This window comes from Rhinopithecus roxellana, chromosome 6 (assembly GCF_007565055.1).
Source record: "Rhinopithecus roxellana isolate Shanxi Qingling chromosome 6, ASM756505v1, whole genome shotgun sequence".
In the NCBI taxonomy this organism is placed as follows: Eukaryota; Metazoa; Chordata; class Mammalia; order Primates; family Cercopithecidae; genus Rhinopithecus; species Rhinopithecus roxellana.
This window is the reverse complement of record NC_044554.1, coordinates 120126525-120140438: the sequence shown is the minus strand read 5'-3', so window position 1 is coordinate 120140438 and position 13914 is coordinate 120126525. Positions and strand designations below refer to the sequence as shown.

The 13914-nt window shown below is 40.0% G+C and overlaps 1 protein-coding gene across 1 annotated transcript in view; it reads right to left on the bottom strand.

Annotated features, from left to right (window-relative positions):
• GTPBP10 (GTP binding protein 10) overlaps window positions 1-5970 on the bottom strand; it is a 34454-nt gene extending 28484 nt beyond the window's left edge. The window contains exon 1 of the mRNA XM_010354657.2: window positions 5877-5970. Within this exon, the coding sequence (XP_010352959.1) occupies window positions 5877-5909 (33 nt within the window). The 5' untranslated portion in view covers window positions 5910-5970. The remainder of the gene's footprint in view (window positions 1-5876) is intronic.
• Between the last annotated feature and the right edge of the window lie 7944 nt (window positions 5971-13914).

Below are 13914 nucleotides of genomic sequence, written 5' to 3'. Positions count from 1 at the left end.
TCAGTTGAATAAATAATAGCCACCTCAAAAATAAATGTTAACATAACAAAACCAAACTCTTCCCCAGGTAAAATCTGTTCCTCCAATGTTCTCTCAAATAATGGAACCATGGTTTATCTATTCATTGAGACTACACAAATGGAAGTCTTTCTTGTCCCAAAGCCCTACTCTCTTCTCTCCAGTACCACTGCCCTAGTACCTGCACCACATGAGCTCCTTTCAGTGTCTAATCATTTTTTCCCTATTGCATTCTCCAATTTGTTGCCTGAAGTATTTTTCTGAAATTGATCTGATCTCTAATTACGTTTCTCCTTTACTCAAAAACCATGCATTTAAAAAAATGCTTATGAAATAAAGTAAAAAATTCTTAGTACTACAGTTGACCCTTGAACAACACTGGTTTGAACTGTGTGTGTCCACTTATACACAGATTTTTTCTTTTTTTTTTTGAGACGGAGTCTGGCTCTGTCGCCCAGGTTGGAGTGCAGTGGCCGGATCTCAGCTCACTGCAAGCTCCGCCTCCTGGGTTTATGCCATTCTTCTGCCTCAGCCTCCGGAGTAGCTGGGACTACAGGTGCCCGCCACCTCGCCCGGTTAGTTTTTTGTATTTTTTAGTAGAGACAGGGTTTCACCGTGTTAGCCAGGATGGTCTCGATCTCCTGACCTCGTGATCCGCCCATCTCGGCCTCCCAAAGTGCTGGGACTACAGGATTGAGCCACTGCGCCTGGCCTCACACAGATTTTTTCAATAAATACATTAGAAAATTTTGAGCTTTGCAACAATTTGAAAAAACTTACAAACCACATAGATGGGAAATCCTGAAAAAAATTAAGAAAAGTGTGTCATGAGTGCAAAAAATATACAGATACTAATCTATTTTGTCATTTACTTCCATAAAATATATACATATCTATTTTAATTTTTAAAAAACGAGAGATGGGGTCTTGCTGTGTTGCCCAGGCTTGTCTCAAACTCCTGGCCACAAACAATCCTCTTGCCTTGGCCTCCCAAAGTGCTGGAATTACAGGCATGAGCTACTGCACCTGGCCACACATCTATTATAAAAAGTTAAAATTTATCAAAACTTACACACACACTTGCAGACCTTACATGGCAGCATTTGCAGTCAAGAGAAATGTCAGCAAATGTAAAAATGCAGTATTAAATCATAACTGCATAAAATTAACTGCAGTACATCCTGGAATACTGTAATAATTTCGCAGTTACCTCCTGTAGCTATCTCAGTGAGCTCAAGTGTCCCAAATTGCCACCAAAAAGGCCATGGGATACTAATTATCTCTCCATGGGCAGTTTATCTTGCCAGTAAATTTTGTAAGTCAGTAAAAAGTGATCTCTCACAGTTCTCTCGCATTTTTCATCATGTTCAGTGTTACACTGTAAACCTTGAACAACACCATGGAACCCATACAAAGTGCCACTAGTGATGCTGGCAGTGCTCCCAAGAAGTCAAGTCATGACATTACAATAACAAGACGAATTGCTTGATACGTACCACAGATTAAAATCTGTAGCTGCAATGGCCTGCTATTTCAAGATAAATGAATCCAGAATAAAAATCAATGTAAAAAAAGAAAAAACTTCATAACCCACTGCTGCAGCTGTGCCAAGAGGTGTGAAAACCTTGCACTTTTTATAAATTAACTTTTTATCTTGTATTGAAAATGCAACTTTTATGTAGATGCAGGATTGCTATTTTAAAAACACAGACTCATACAATTCAAGAAAAAGTAAAGTTACTATATGACAATTTAAAAGCAAAAGAAATGTGAAGGATCTAAAGCTAAATAATTAGTTGCCAGCAAAGGATGATGTGATAATTTTAGAAAGACGTTTGACTGTGGAAGACAGTGTGGGGATTACTCAAGGATCTAGAACTAGAAATACCATTTGACCCAGCGATCCCATTACTGAGTATATACCCAAAGGATTATAAATCATGCCATTATAAAGACACATGCACACATATGTTTATTGTGGCACTATTCACGATAGCAAAGACTTGGAACCAAACCATCAACGATAGACTGGATTAAGAAAATGTGGCACATAGGCCAGGCGCGGTGGCTCAAGCCTGTAATCCCAGCACTTTGGGAGGCCGAGACGGGTGATCACGAGGTCAGGAGATCGAGACCATCCTGGCTAACACGGTGAAACCCCGTCTCTACTAAAAAAATACAAAAAGCTAGCCGGGCGAGGTGGCGGGAGCCTGTAGTCCCAGCTACTCGGGAGGCTGAGGCAGGAGAATGGCGTGAACCTGGGAGGTGGAGCTTGCAGTGAGCTGAGATCCAGCCACTGCACTCCAGCCTGGGCAACAGAGCGAGACTCCGTCTCAAAAAAAAAAAAAAGAAAAAGAAAATGTGGCACATATACACCATGGAATACTATGCAGCCATAAAGAAGGATGAGTTCATGTCCTTTGCAGTGACATGGATGCAGCTGGAAACCATCATTCTGAGCAAACTATCACAAGGACAGAAACCAAACACATGTTCTCACTCATAGGTGGGAACTGAACAACGAGAACGCTTGGACACAGGGAGGGGAACACCACACACCAGGGCCTGTCATGGGGTGGGGGGCTGTGGAGAGATAGCATTAGGAGAAATACCCAATGTAAATGACAAGTTAATGGGAGCAGCAAACCAACATGGCACATGTATACGTATATAACAAACCTGCACATTGTGTACATGTACCCTAGAACTTGAAGTATAATTTAAAAAAAAAGAAGAAGAAATCGGTTTGGCTTTGGCTTTAGAAATATCAAGATAACAGGAGAAGCAGGTTCTGCCAACCAACAGGCAGCAGATGAGTTCCCAGACGCCATTGAGAAAATCACTGAGGAGAAAGAATCTCTCCCAAATCAGGTTGTTCATGCTAGCAAAAGTACCCTATTCTGGAAAACATGCTACAAAAGACATTAGTAAGGAAGAGCAGTGAGCACCAGGATTTAAGCCAGGAAGGGACAGGCTAACCCTATTGTATTGTGCAAATGCAGACGTGTTTATAATCAGGACTGTCCTTATCTATGAAGCTGCTAACCCCTCAATCTCAAAAGGGAAAGATAAACATCAGCTGCCAGTCTTTGTTGGACAAGAAGGCCTAGAGAACAAGAAACGCTTTCTCTGGATTGGTTCCATGGATGCTTTCTCTCTGAAGTCAGGAAGTACCTTCCCAATACGAAACTGACTTACAAAGTTCTTCTGATATTGGACAGTGCCTTCCCTCCCTGCTACCCAGAACCCCATGAGTTCAACACCAAAGGCACCGAAGTGGTGTCCTTGCCCCCAAACACAATGTCTCTAAATCAGCCTCTAGATCAGGGGGTCGCAAGGACCTTTAAGGCTCATTAAACATGATATTCTATGGAAAGGATTGTCAGCTATGGAAAAGAACACCGATAGAGAAAACTTCAGGAAAGTCTGGAAGTATTACACCATTGAAAATGTCATTGTTATTGAAAAAGCCATGAAAGCCATAAGCCCAAAACAATAAGTTCGTGCTGGGGAAAACTTTGTCTAGGTGTTGTGTTGTAACGTCACAGGATTTACAATAGAGTCAATTAAGGAAATCATGAAAGAGACTGTGGATATGCCAAAAACGGCGGGAGAGTGGGTAAAGGACTTCACGACATGGATCTTGAAGAAACTCAAGAGCTAACAGACATCAAACCAGAGGAATTAACACAAGACAGCTTGATGAGTGCTTCAGATCCAGTACCAGATAACAAGGAAGAAAACACAGAATAAACTACCAGAAAAACGAACATTAGACAATCTGGCAGGAGGGCTCCTATTATTCAGGACTGCTTTTGACTTCTTTCATGATGTGGATCCTTCTGTGAAACAGGCACTGAAACTAAAGCAAATGGTGGAAGAGGTACTGGTACCCTATAGAAACATTTTTGGGGGGGAAAAGAGAAAAGCAAAAGCATGACAGAAATTGCGATGTACTTCCATAAAGTTATACATAGTGTGCCTGCCTGTCTTGCCTCCCCTTCCACCTCCTCCACCTCCACATCTTCTGCCTCTGCCACCCAATATAGCAAGACCAACTCCCCCTCTTCCTCCTCAGTCTACTGAACATGAAGACTATAAGGATGAAGACCTTTACAATTCACTTCCACTTAATGAATAGTAAATATATTTTCCCTTCCTTATGACTTTCTAACAGTTTCTTTTCTCTAGCTTGATTTATTGTAAGAATACAGTATATACTATATATATAACCTATATGTGTCAACTGATTGCTTATGTTATCAGTAAGGCTTCCAGCCAAAAGATTAGTAGTAGTTGTTTTTGGGGGGAGTTGAAAGTTATATGAAGATTTTCAACTGGGGGGGGCACCTCTAACCCCCATGTTCTTGAAGGGTCAACTCTATATTCAAAGCTACTAAATACCCTTCTGGTTATCTTTTTTTTTTTTTTTTTTGAAACAGGATCTGGTTCTGTTGCTTGGACTGGAGTGCTGTGGCACTGTCATAGCTCACTGCAGCCTCAAACTCCTGGGCTCAAGCAATTCTCCCACTTCAGCCTCTGGAATGGCTGGGACTACAGGCACCACACCACCACCCCAACTGTTTTAAAGATGGGGTCTTGCTATGTTGCCCAGACTGGTTTTGAACTCCTGGCCTTAAGGGATCCTCCCACCTCAGCCTCCCAAATAGCTAGAACAGCAGGTTCACGTACCATGCCTAGCTCCTTCCTGTATCCTTTTCTTTTGCTCAACCCTTCCTCTCTTCCTCTTTGCTCTGTACTACATGAAATACTGCCATTTCTACATGCCATTCTGCTCATGCTTTTCCTCTACTTAGAATGTGATTTGTTTTTCCTATCATAAATCCACCTAAATGTCATATTTACTAATGTCTTTCTAAATTCCTCTAATCAATTCTCTGACTTTGCTGGCTCTCCCAGCAATTTGATTAAATCTCTATCTTACACCTTTATAAATCTTACGCTGCATTTAGTGTTTACCTGTTTCCTTCACTGACTCAAGAATTTCTTGTAGGTAAAGGACTTATGTATTAACTTCTTAGGTTGTTAAAATAACTTACGAAGCAATTTCTTAAATTCATAATCCACATCTCTAGTCATTTAGGATAGCAATTACCAAAAACATCTGGGATTTTTTTTTCAAAAAAGTTGAAATATTGACCATTCTGATATACTCGAGGAGAGTTTCTACAGTTCCATTAAATATATAACACTTTCTTCCTGCTCTAGATAAATCAGATTCAGGGGCTTAGGAGCCTTATTTAAAAGGAGCATTTTACTCCGGTCGTTAGAAATAAAGTAATGGCCAAAACAACGCAGGCAACGTTTCACAAAACATTGCTAGTAGGTAAGTTTTTTTTTTTTTAATTCAAAGCAGTTGTAAATTTTTTCGGAAACGATTCTTAATACCGACAGTATACAAAAATCGACCTAAATGTTCTGCAAAAAGGCACATCAATTAAACGCTTTCGTGTCTTCATAAAAATCCATTAGAAAAACCTTGAACAGTGCACTCAAGGAGAAATACATAAAAACAGGCTGCGGATATTACTTAAAGGAAGAAAAAAACACAACATTTGGGCCACAGCAGGCAGGTATCCCAGTTCCTCATGCCACGTGCACACGATGTCTCTAAAGAACTTCAAACCCTGTCCCCAAACAACCGTCTTCACGCCAGGTACACACACCGTTATCACCGCTTACTGGCAAAGCGCGACTACAGGACGGGCGGAGAAGTCTATGGGAAAACCAAGCAAGCAAGAGGCCGCCACAAAGAAAGTAGTGGAAAGACAGGTGAGCAAGGGAGAACCACAGCCGTCAGCGCTAAGGGGACCAGGTTGAAGGGGACCCGCACGGACCTTTCTGAACAACACGCAACTGCAATGGACCATGGTTGCAACAGGCCAGGAAACCTTCTTGCCGAAGCCGCACAAGCCCAAGTGCAGCGCGGCCTTTTGACGTCACCGCTGGGCGCCGACGCGATTGCTCCTCCGCCCACACCGGCGGACTGGCGCATGCGTTTTGTGGTGCTCTCGAGAGCGAACAGCGGCATGCGCTGTGCGGTGCAGTCCACGGGTGTGGCGAGAAGGCGTTTTCTCTTAAAACACAAAGATAATCTCGAGAAGTGGTGGGACAATGGACAGTAGGGCGCAGGTTGCGTGCCTCAGGAATTAACATTTTGAATAGAATGGAACTGAAAACCCAGCGGCCTTGGAGCAGCTTTTATGCTAATTGAAGAAACTAAGAATCTTCACCCTCAGCGTGAAAAAACCTCCAACGGACCATAAAACCAAACGCATAAAAGACACAGAAACTCAACTGGGGAAAAAGAACCCCCAAAAGCCGTTAGTTCAGTGACGAGCTGAGTAGTCTTCAGCCAAAGCTTCCAGGAGACAATAAATTTAAAACTTGCGGCGGAACAAAATTTTATTGAAAATAATGTCAGGATCTGAGTTCTGTTAAGAGGACTCTCCTGTGCAGTAAGAGAAAGAAGCTTCTTGGAGTCGGGAAGACTTGTTTTTATCCGTCATTTGAAGCGTGCCTTTGTGAGAACTAAGACACGATGTGAAAACCCCTCTCTGTCTTGATTATTTTTCAGGACCAGAAGAGAGTAGCTCTCCCCAGCCCCTCATGCAGCGAAAAAACGTTTGCAGCTGAAGTAAACGGCCCTGCACAACGCTGCCAGCTGTATAACTCTTAACAACCCAAATGAATAATTCCTAGAATCCTTTCACGTCCTGATATGATATAGCTGTGTGTCCCCACCCAAATCTCATCTTAATTTGTAATGCCCACCGTGGAGGTAGGGAAGTGATTGGATCATGGGGGGCGGTTTCTTCCATGCTGCTCTCCTGATAATGGAGTTCACACAAGAGCTGATGGTTTTATAAGTGTTCGGAAGTCACTCCTTCGTTCTTCTCTCTTCTGCTGCCATATGAAAAAGGTGCTTGTTTCCGCTTCCCCTTCCCCCATGATTGTAAGTTTTCTAAGGCCTCCCTAGCCATGTGGAACTGTGAGTCAATTAAACCTCTTTCCTTTATACATTACCCAGTCTGCGCAGTTCTTCATAGCACAATGAAAACTGACTAATACTGAGGAAAGAAAGAGACCCTCTCGTATTGTTTTATACTCAGTACCTGTTTTAAAAAACAAACAATGAAGTAAAACCAAAGACAGGCAGCCCGGCCCCAGGCCTGGGTCTGCCTGGCCTAAACCCAGTAGTTAAAAATCAACTTATGACTTAGAAACTGATGTTCCTGACATTGTATAGAAGAACACTGTGAAACTCCCTGCCCTGTTCTGTTTCTCTCTACCAGTGCATGAAACCCCTGTCAGTATCCCCAAATTGCTTAATCAATCACAACCCTTTCATATGAAATATTTAGTGTTGTGAGCCCTTAAAAAGGACAGAAATTGTGCACTTGAGGAGCTCGGATTTTAAGGCAGGAGCTTGCTGATGCTCCCTGCTGAATAAAGCAGTTCCTTCTACAACTTGGTGTCTGAGAAGTTTTGCTTGCAGCTCGTCCTGCTACAATACCTCAATGTGACAGTGTCTTCCACCCCTCACTTAGGACAGTGATTATTTGGAAAGACATGATGTGAAAACCCATCTTGATTACTTTGCTGCTACTGGACCTCCTGCTTACAATCACCAATCAGAAAAGCGGTAGTTGTCATTTAACCTGCAATAGTTGTATTTTCCCTCTGTGGATTAATGTTGAATAGTAACACCAGCAACAGATGTTGATTTCCATCAGTGTTCATACCTCTCATTAATCAGAACATTAGGTTGTTGCTGTGTAGATGTTTTTAATTTAATGTTAATAACATTTGCTGCCATTAAGATTACTATCTTACTAGGTCTTCCTATTGTGTCAGAATAGTGTTGAGCCCAATGTACTTATTTTCCAATGCCTATTTCTTGTTAGTGAACACAATCTCAAATACTTTTCTTTCATGTAACACATACATGGGGAAATGATCACAGCAAATAAAAAAAAAGAGAGATTGATATAGAAATATCTCAAAATGATGAGGATCATTGTGTACTGTAAACAAAAAAGAAAGCATAATATTTACCTCTGACAAAATGTGGTCAGAGCCTGAAGTATTTATTATAAATATCATTACCAGATAGTAAAAGAAACATTGTGTAACTGGAAACTGTCCCCTTTAAAATGTGCAGCTAAAATGAACATGAGGCAAAATGTTTAGGACACTATTCAGACCTAAGGCAGAAGTCATTGTGGGAAAATACTAGTACTTTTGCCATGACGAGGAAAGGATGTTTTCTCAGGGTTGCTCAGTTTGATATATGGGCAAACCATTAAAGTCAGTGGCATTAAAGAGTCTTGAATAAAGTCCCAAATAAGCCACTGACATGACTCACAATTTGGTTTTAAAAATATTTTAATACAAAGTAATGAGGGTTATGAAAAAAAGTTTAATACAGAGTTGTTCTAATTAGTTTTAAATAATTTTATTTTGAAGAAATTTTTAATTTGCAGAAAAGTTACAAAAATAGTCAAAAGGGATCCCATGTAACCTTTATCCAGTTTGCCTGAATGTTAGCGTCTTTTATAACCATTTTTCAAAACGAAAAAAATTAATATTGCTAGAATGTTATTAACTAAACTATAGACTCTATTTGCTTTCACTGGTTTTTCAGCTATGACTTTACTCCATGGTCTAATACTAACACCATGTTGCATTTAATCTAACATTTAGTGTAGATACCCTTAAGCATAAAATAGACAAATATGTAATTAACAAATCTAATATTTTGTGATGTTATATTGCTTAATTCTGTCAGCAGACTAAAATGAAAAGTGTCTAACTTCATTCTCGGCTTTGCAGAATATTTCTTTTTTTTTTTTTATTATACTTTAAGTTCTAGGGTACATGTGCATAACGTGCAGGTTTGTTACATATGTATACTTATGCCATGTTGGTGTGCTGCACCCATCAACTCGTCAGCACCCATCAATTCATCATTTATATCATGTATAACTCCCCAATGCAATCTCTCCCTCCTCCCCCCTCCCCATGATAGGCCCCAGTGTGTGATGTTCCCCTTCCCGAGTCCAAGTGATCTCAAATGTCCATCTGTGACAGACTGGATTAAGACAATGTGGCACATATACACCATGGAATACTATGCAGCCATAAAAAAGGATGAGTTTGCATCCTTTGTAGGGACATGGATGCGGCTGGAAACCATCATTCTTAGCAAACTATAACAAGAACAGAAAACCAAACACCGCATGTTCTCACTCATAGGTGGGAACTGAACAATGAATATTTCTTTTTGAGACGGAGTCTCGCTCTGTCGCCCAGGCTGGAGTGCAGTGGGCAGATCTCCGCTCATTGCAAGCTCCGCCTCCCGGGTTTACGTCATTCTCTCGCCTCAGCCTCCGGAGTAGCTGGGACTACAGGCGCCTGCCACCTCGCCTGGCTAGTTTTTTTGTATTTTTTACTAGAGACCGGGTTTCACTGTGTTGGCTAGGATGGGCTCTATCTCCTGACCTCATGATCCGCCAGTCTCGGCCTGCCAAAGTGCTGGACACAGGCTTGAGCCACCGTGCCCAGCCAAGAATATTTCAATTGATCTTGTGTCACCATCTCAATTGCTCTTAGATTTCTACCTTTTTTCTATCATGCTTTTGGTTCTGCTTGTTCAAGAGTCCTTAACAGGGTCCATCTGGCTCAGGCCTTGTACTCAGTAGATACTGTAGGAATATTTGTTAACTTACTCAAACAAAAGACAAGAACTAGATTGCTAACTCCTATATCATACAAATCACCTGAAGTAGAGCATAGAGTTATTCTTACTCGTTAGCCTTATAATCCTTCAGATGTATCAAATATTCTTTTAGTTTCATGCCATCAAAATATTACAATTCTGAGAACCATTGTATCTCCCAAATTATGAGGTTAAATGGATCAGACAAATGAGGTTTACATACTAGGTAAGACCTCTTTAAGTAACAATGAAGTATTGTCAAAGAGAGGGCCTCAGGCCATGTAATTATTGTCTTCAAACAAGGCCTATGTGAGGGAAAAAAAAGTGGATTTTTTTTTGTTTGTTTGTTTTTTGAGATAGAGTCTCGCTCTGTCACCCAGGCTGGAGTGCAGTGGCCGAATCTCAGCTCACTGCAAGCTCCGCCTCCCGGGTTTACACCAGTCTCCTGCCTCAGCCTCCCGAGCAGCTGGGACTATAGGCGCCCACCACCACGCCCGGCTAGTTTTTTGTATTTTTTAGTAGAGACGGGGTTTCACCATGTTAGCCAGGATGGTCTCGATCTCCTGACCTCGTGATCCGCCCGTCTCGGCCTCCCAAAGTGCTGGGATTACAGGCTTGAGCCACCGCGATTTATCTTACTGCCTTTCTTCCTAGGAACTTGCACCTCAACTTTTCATTCATTTATTCATTCATTAATATAGTAATTTCTGTGTTCTTGATTTGCCCCACATACTCAGCTATGTGCTGGAACACTGTCATGGGTACTGAAATAACTAAGCAAGAATAAGCAGAGTAGTTGTGTCAATGACAGAAAGAAGCAAATTTTAATCTTTCTGATACCTGTATTCATACAGGTGAGTGGAGGAAACTTATTCCTATGGAACACGATTTTGCTTCGTTCTTAAGGCACTTTGCTTTTAATTTGAAGGATGTAACATAAAGGTTACTTCTTAAGAAGCATTTCTAGAAATCTTGAGAATTAGTAGAATCATTTTTTTAAGACCACCATTGTCAACCACCTGTGCTAGAGGAATAAAAATATTTTAAGGGTCTTCTATCTTATTAGTCATCGGTTACTCTCATTTTTTATACTTTATTTCAATCATTGATAGATGTTAGAATGACAGTGGAATTATCATCAGAAGAGACTTTCATGATAATGCTTCCTGTTTGTTCAAACAAGAGGACTTATGAGCAGAAAAGCTGGTAATGTATTCAGGATTCTCATTTACCAAACTCATTTTCTTTGCTTCTTGTTACTGAGATTTCATAAAGCAATAACCATTGACAGTAAATTAGAATTCTTAGATATTATGAATAAGAAACAAAAGCCAGGCATAGTGGCTCACAGCTGTAATCCCAGCACGTTGGGAGGCCAAGGCAGGTGGATCTCTTGAGTCCAGGAGTTTGAGACCAGCCTTGGCAACATGGCAAAACTCTGTCTCTACAAAAATCACAACAAATTAGCTGAGCATGGTGGCACACACTTGTAGTCTAAGCTACCTGTGAGGCTGCGATGGGAAGATCACCTGAGCCCAGGAGGTTGAGGTTGCAGCAAGCCATGATGATGCCAATGTACTCCAGTCTGGGTGACAGAGTGAGACTCTGTCTTTAAATAAATAAATAAAATAAAATAATGAAATCAGTGCTGATATTAGTGTGTTCACGTGTTATTTTAAGTATTTATTACTACCACATCATAAATTAATCAAAATATTCCCCTTCAAAGGAGATATTGTAAGAATATGTTAGTCATTGTCCTATGCATATATTATAGACTATCACTCTATACATGGTAAACTACAGCGTTGGACAGAAAACTACAGCTTTGGACAGAATAGTAATTGAGCACAATTATTCCCACTGTATATTCTACATACAACACATAACAGAGAGTATACTCTGAGAAGGTATAGAACATATACTTATTGGAAGACATGGTTGTATAAGTAAAAATGAAGTTCAATGAGAACTCATTTTACGTGAGTTACATAGAACTTAAAAATACAGATTTTAAAAATATTTTTAAGCATCATAAGTGCTAAAAAGAGTCATAATTTTTAAAAATTAGGTCTGTAATAATTATATTTGGCCTTTAACTTTATTTTTTTCATTCAATCTAGTTCTTGCAACAGCACTGAATTCCTCATTTGGTTACTGTGGAGCTTCCAGAAATTTTGGTATTCATTTCTTATATCCATTTCCATATTTCCCATTTATTCTTCAACCCACTAGAACTTTGTTTCTGTTCTTATTTCACTAAAATTATACTTACTGTGCCATTTCCTCAGGCCATATCTTATTTGACTGGGAAATGTCTATTTGTGAGGCAATTGGAGTGATAGGGCTTTGTTAGCCCTAAATGCTAACAAAGGAGAAAAAATGAAGATATCAAAAGATAGTATAATCCCTGTAACTTTTGAGTTTATATAAATTTTAAGTCTAATTCTTGGTAAGAAAAAAAATAGACCAAAACCTCAGTATGTAACAAATGTTGGGAGGAAAAAGGCCACCAAGCATGTATTCCTATACAAATGCCTATACCTAAGCATCACCTCCCAATCACCACCGAGGTCTAACAAAATGTCCATAAGGTTTCTGATGAACAAAGGAGAGGATAAGTCCTTATTTAGAGAGAGTAAAGAACAAGTTGTTTTCTCTAGGGAGCCTGATAGGATGGAGTTGGTAGAAGGTTTATGTGAAGGTGATTTTTATATTACTTTTACATTGAAGAAGCCCTAAGCATAAATCCTAATAAAACTTTTTTTTTTTTTTTTTTTTTTTTGTTGGTCTATCATTGCGTCTTAAATCTTTTCAGTGGTGGAAGGTTTTACCCATCATTAAATTTGAGTTCCAAGATTTTCTGCTCACATTTAGATAATGAGCAGTCCTAAGGACCTTTTAAGGCCCAAAACACTGTCTAGATTCAGAAATCAGAGTGTTGGTTTCTGTATAATAATTGAAATTCTCAATTTAAAGTTATGTCGTTTCTTCAGCTAGTGCTGATTTTAGATGCCAGCTTACCATAGCTTCAGGGCACTCTAGATTTGGAGCACTGGAGGGAAGAAGAGAAAGGTAATATGGAAATGCTTACTTTAACTTGTCTTTGGTGGGCCAGATTTGAGTTCCTGGAACTGGCAGATATTTAGGGCTAACTCTCTCATACTGCTTTTGTGGGCACTTAAGTTCCATCATTGAAGTCTCTCACCTCTGGTTCCCTAGTGGACAGGTCTCTATTTGAGTGGTGGCTTTAGAATCTCTCCACTCTTACTACCTCCAGCAATCCGGCATACACCTAGATTTCATCCTTGTGAATGGGGCCCACTTGATCTCTTTCAGTAGCACTATTGGACTGAATCTAAGGTGAACTCACCCTCATACGCAATCCACCTCCAAGTCATGGGAAACACTCATGTAGATTTTACTTGGGCAAATTTAGGAGTGCGGGCCAATCACAAAGGAAACTCTCCTCCTTTACCACCAAAGTGGTTGGTGGACCAATTTCTCCATCTCTTGATTTCCCTAGATATGAATCAGAATGCAGTTATTATGCCTTACCACTGCAGGAATAACATAATAAGCAGTATTAGTAGACTTGGTGGAGGTCCCAGCCCATCCAAATGAGCATGAAGAAAGAGATCAGGCACCCTCCATTCCATTTTCACTGAGTGGAAAACGTAAGAGGTCTAAGAATTCTGTGATTATTTCCTTCAAAAATTTGAGTTTGGGTCTGGTACCTTACTTGGTACAAAGCATCTGCTTCATCTTGATGTGTTAGCTAGAACTTGTAATTCAGTATCCTGAGATATTTCCTTTTAGGGGAAAAACGAAATTAGAGGCTGAAATTGAATGTGATACATTATTTTCTGTTCTTTCTTGCTTCTCTGCATGATCTGAAACTCGTCATTTCTCTTTTTAGTTAACAATTTAGTATAGGTGAGCTGGAGAAGATGTTAGTATGAATTTTTTTCTCTTTATAACCTTTCTATTATAATAACTGATATTTATTCCTACTTCTTCTATACTTTTTTCTTCCAAAATGTAAAGGAAATAATAATTCTTCACGTAAATGTCTGAGGACTGATCTTGGACTATGAGAACTGTTCTCTTGTGTGCCGTTAATTTCAAATTTGAACTTCTCTTTACTTACTGTG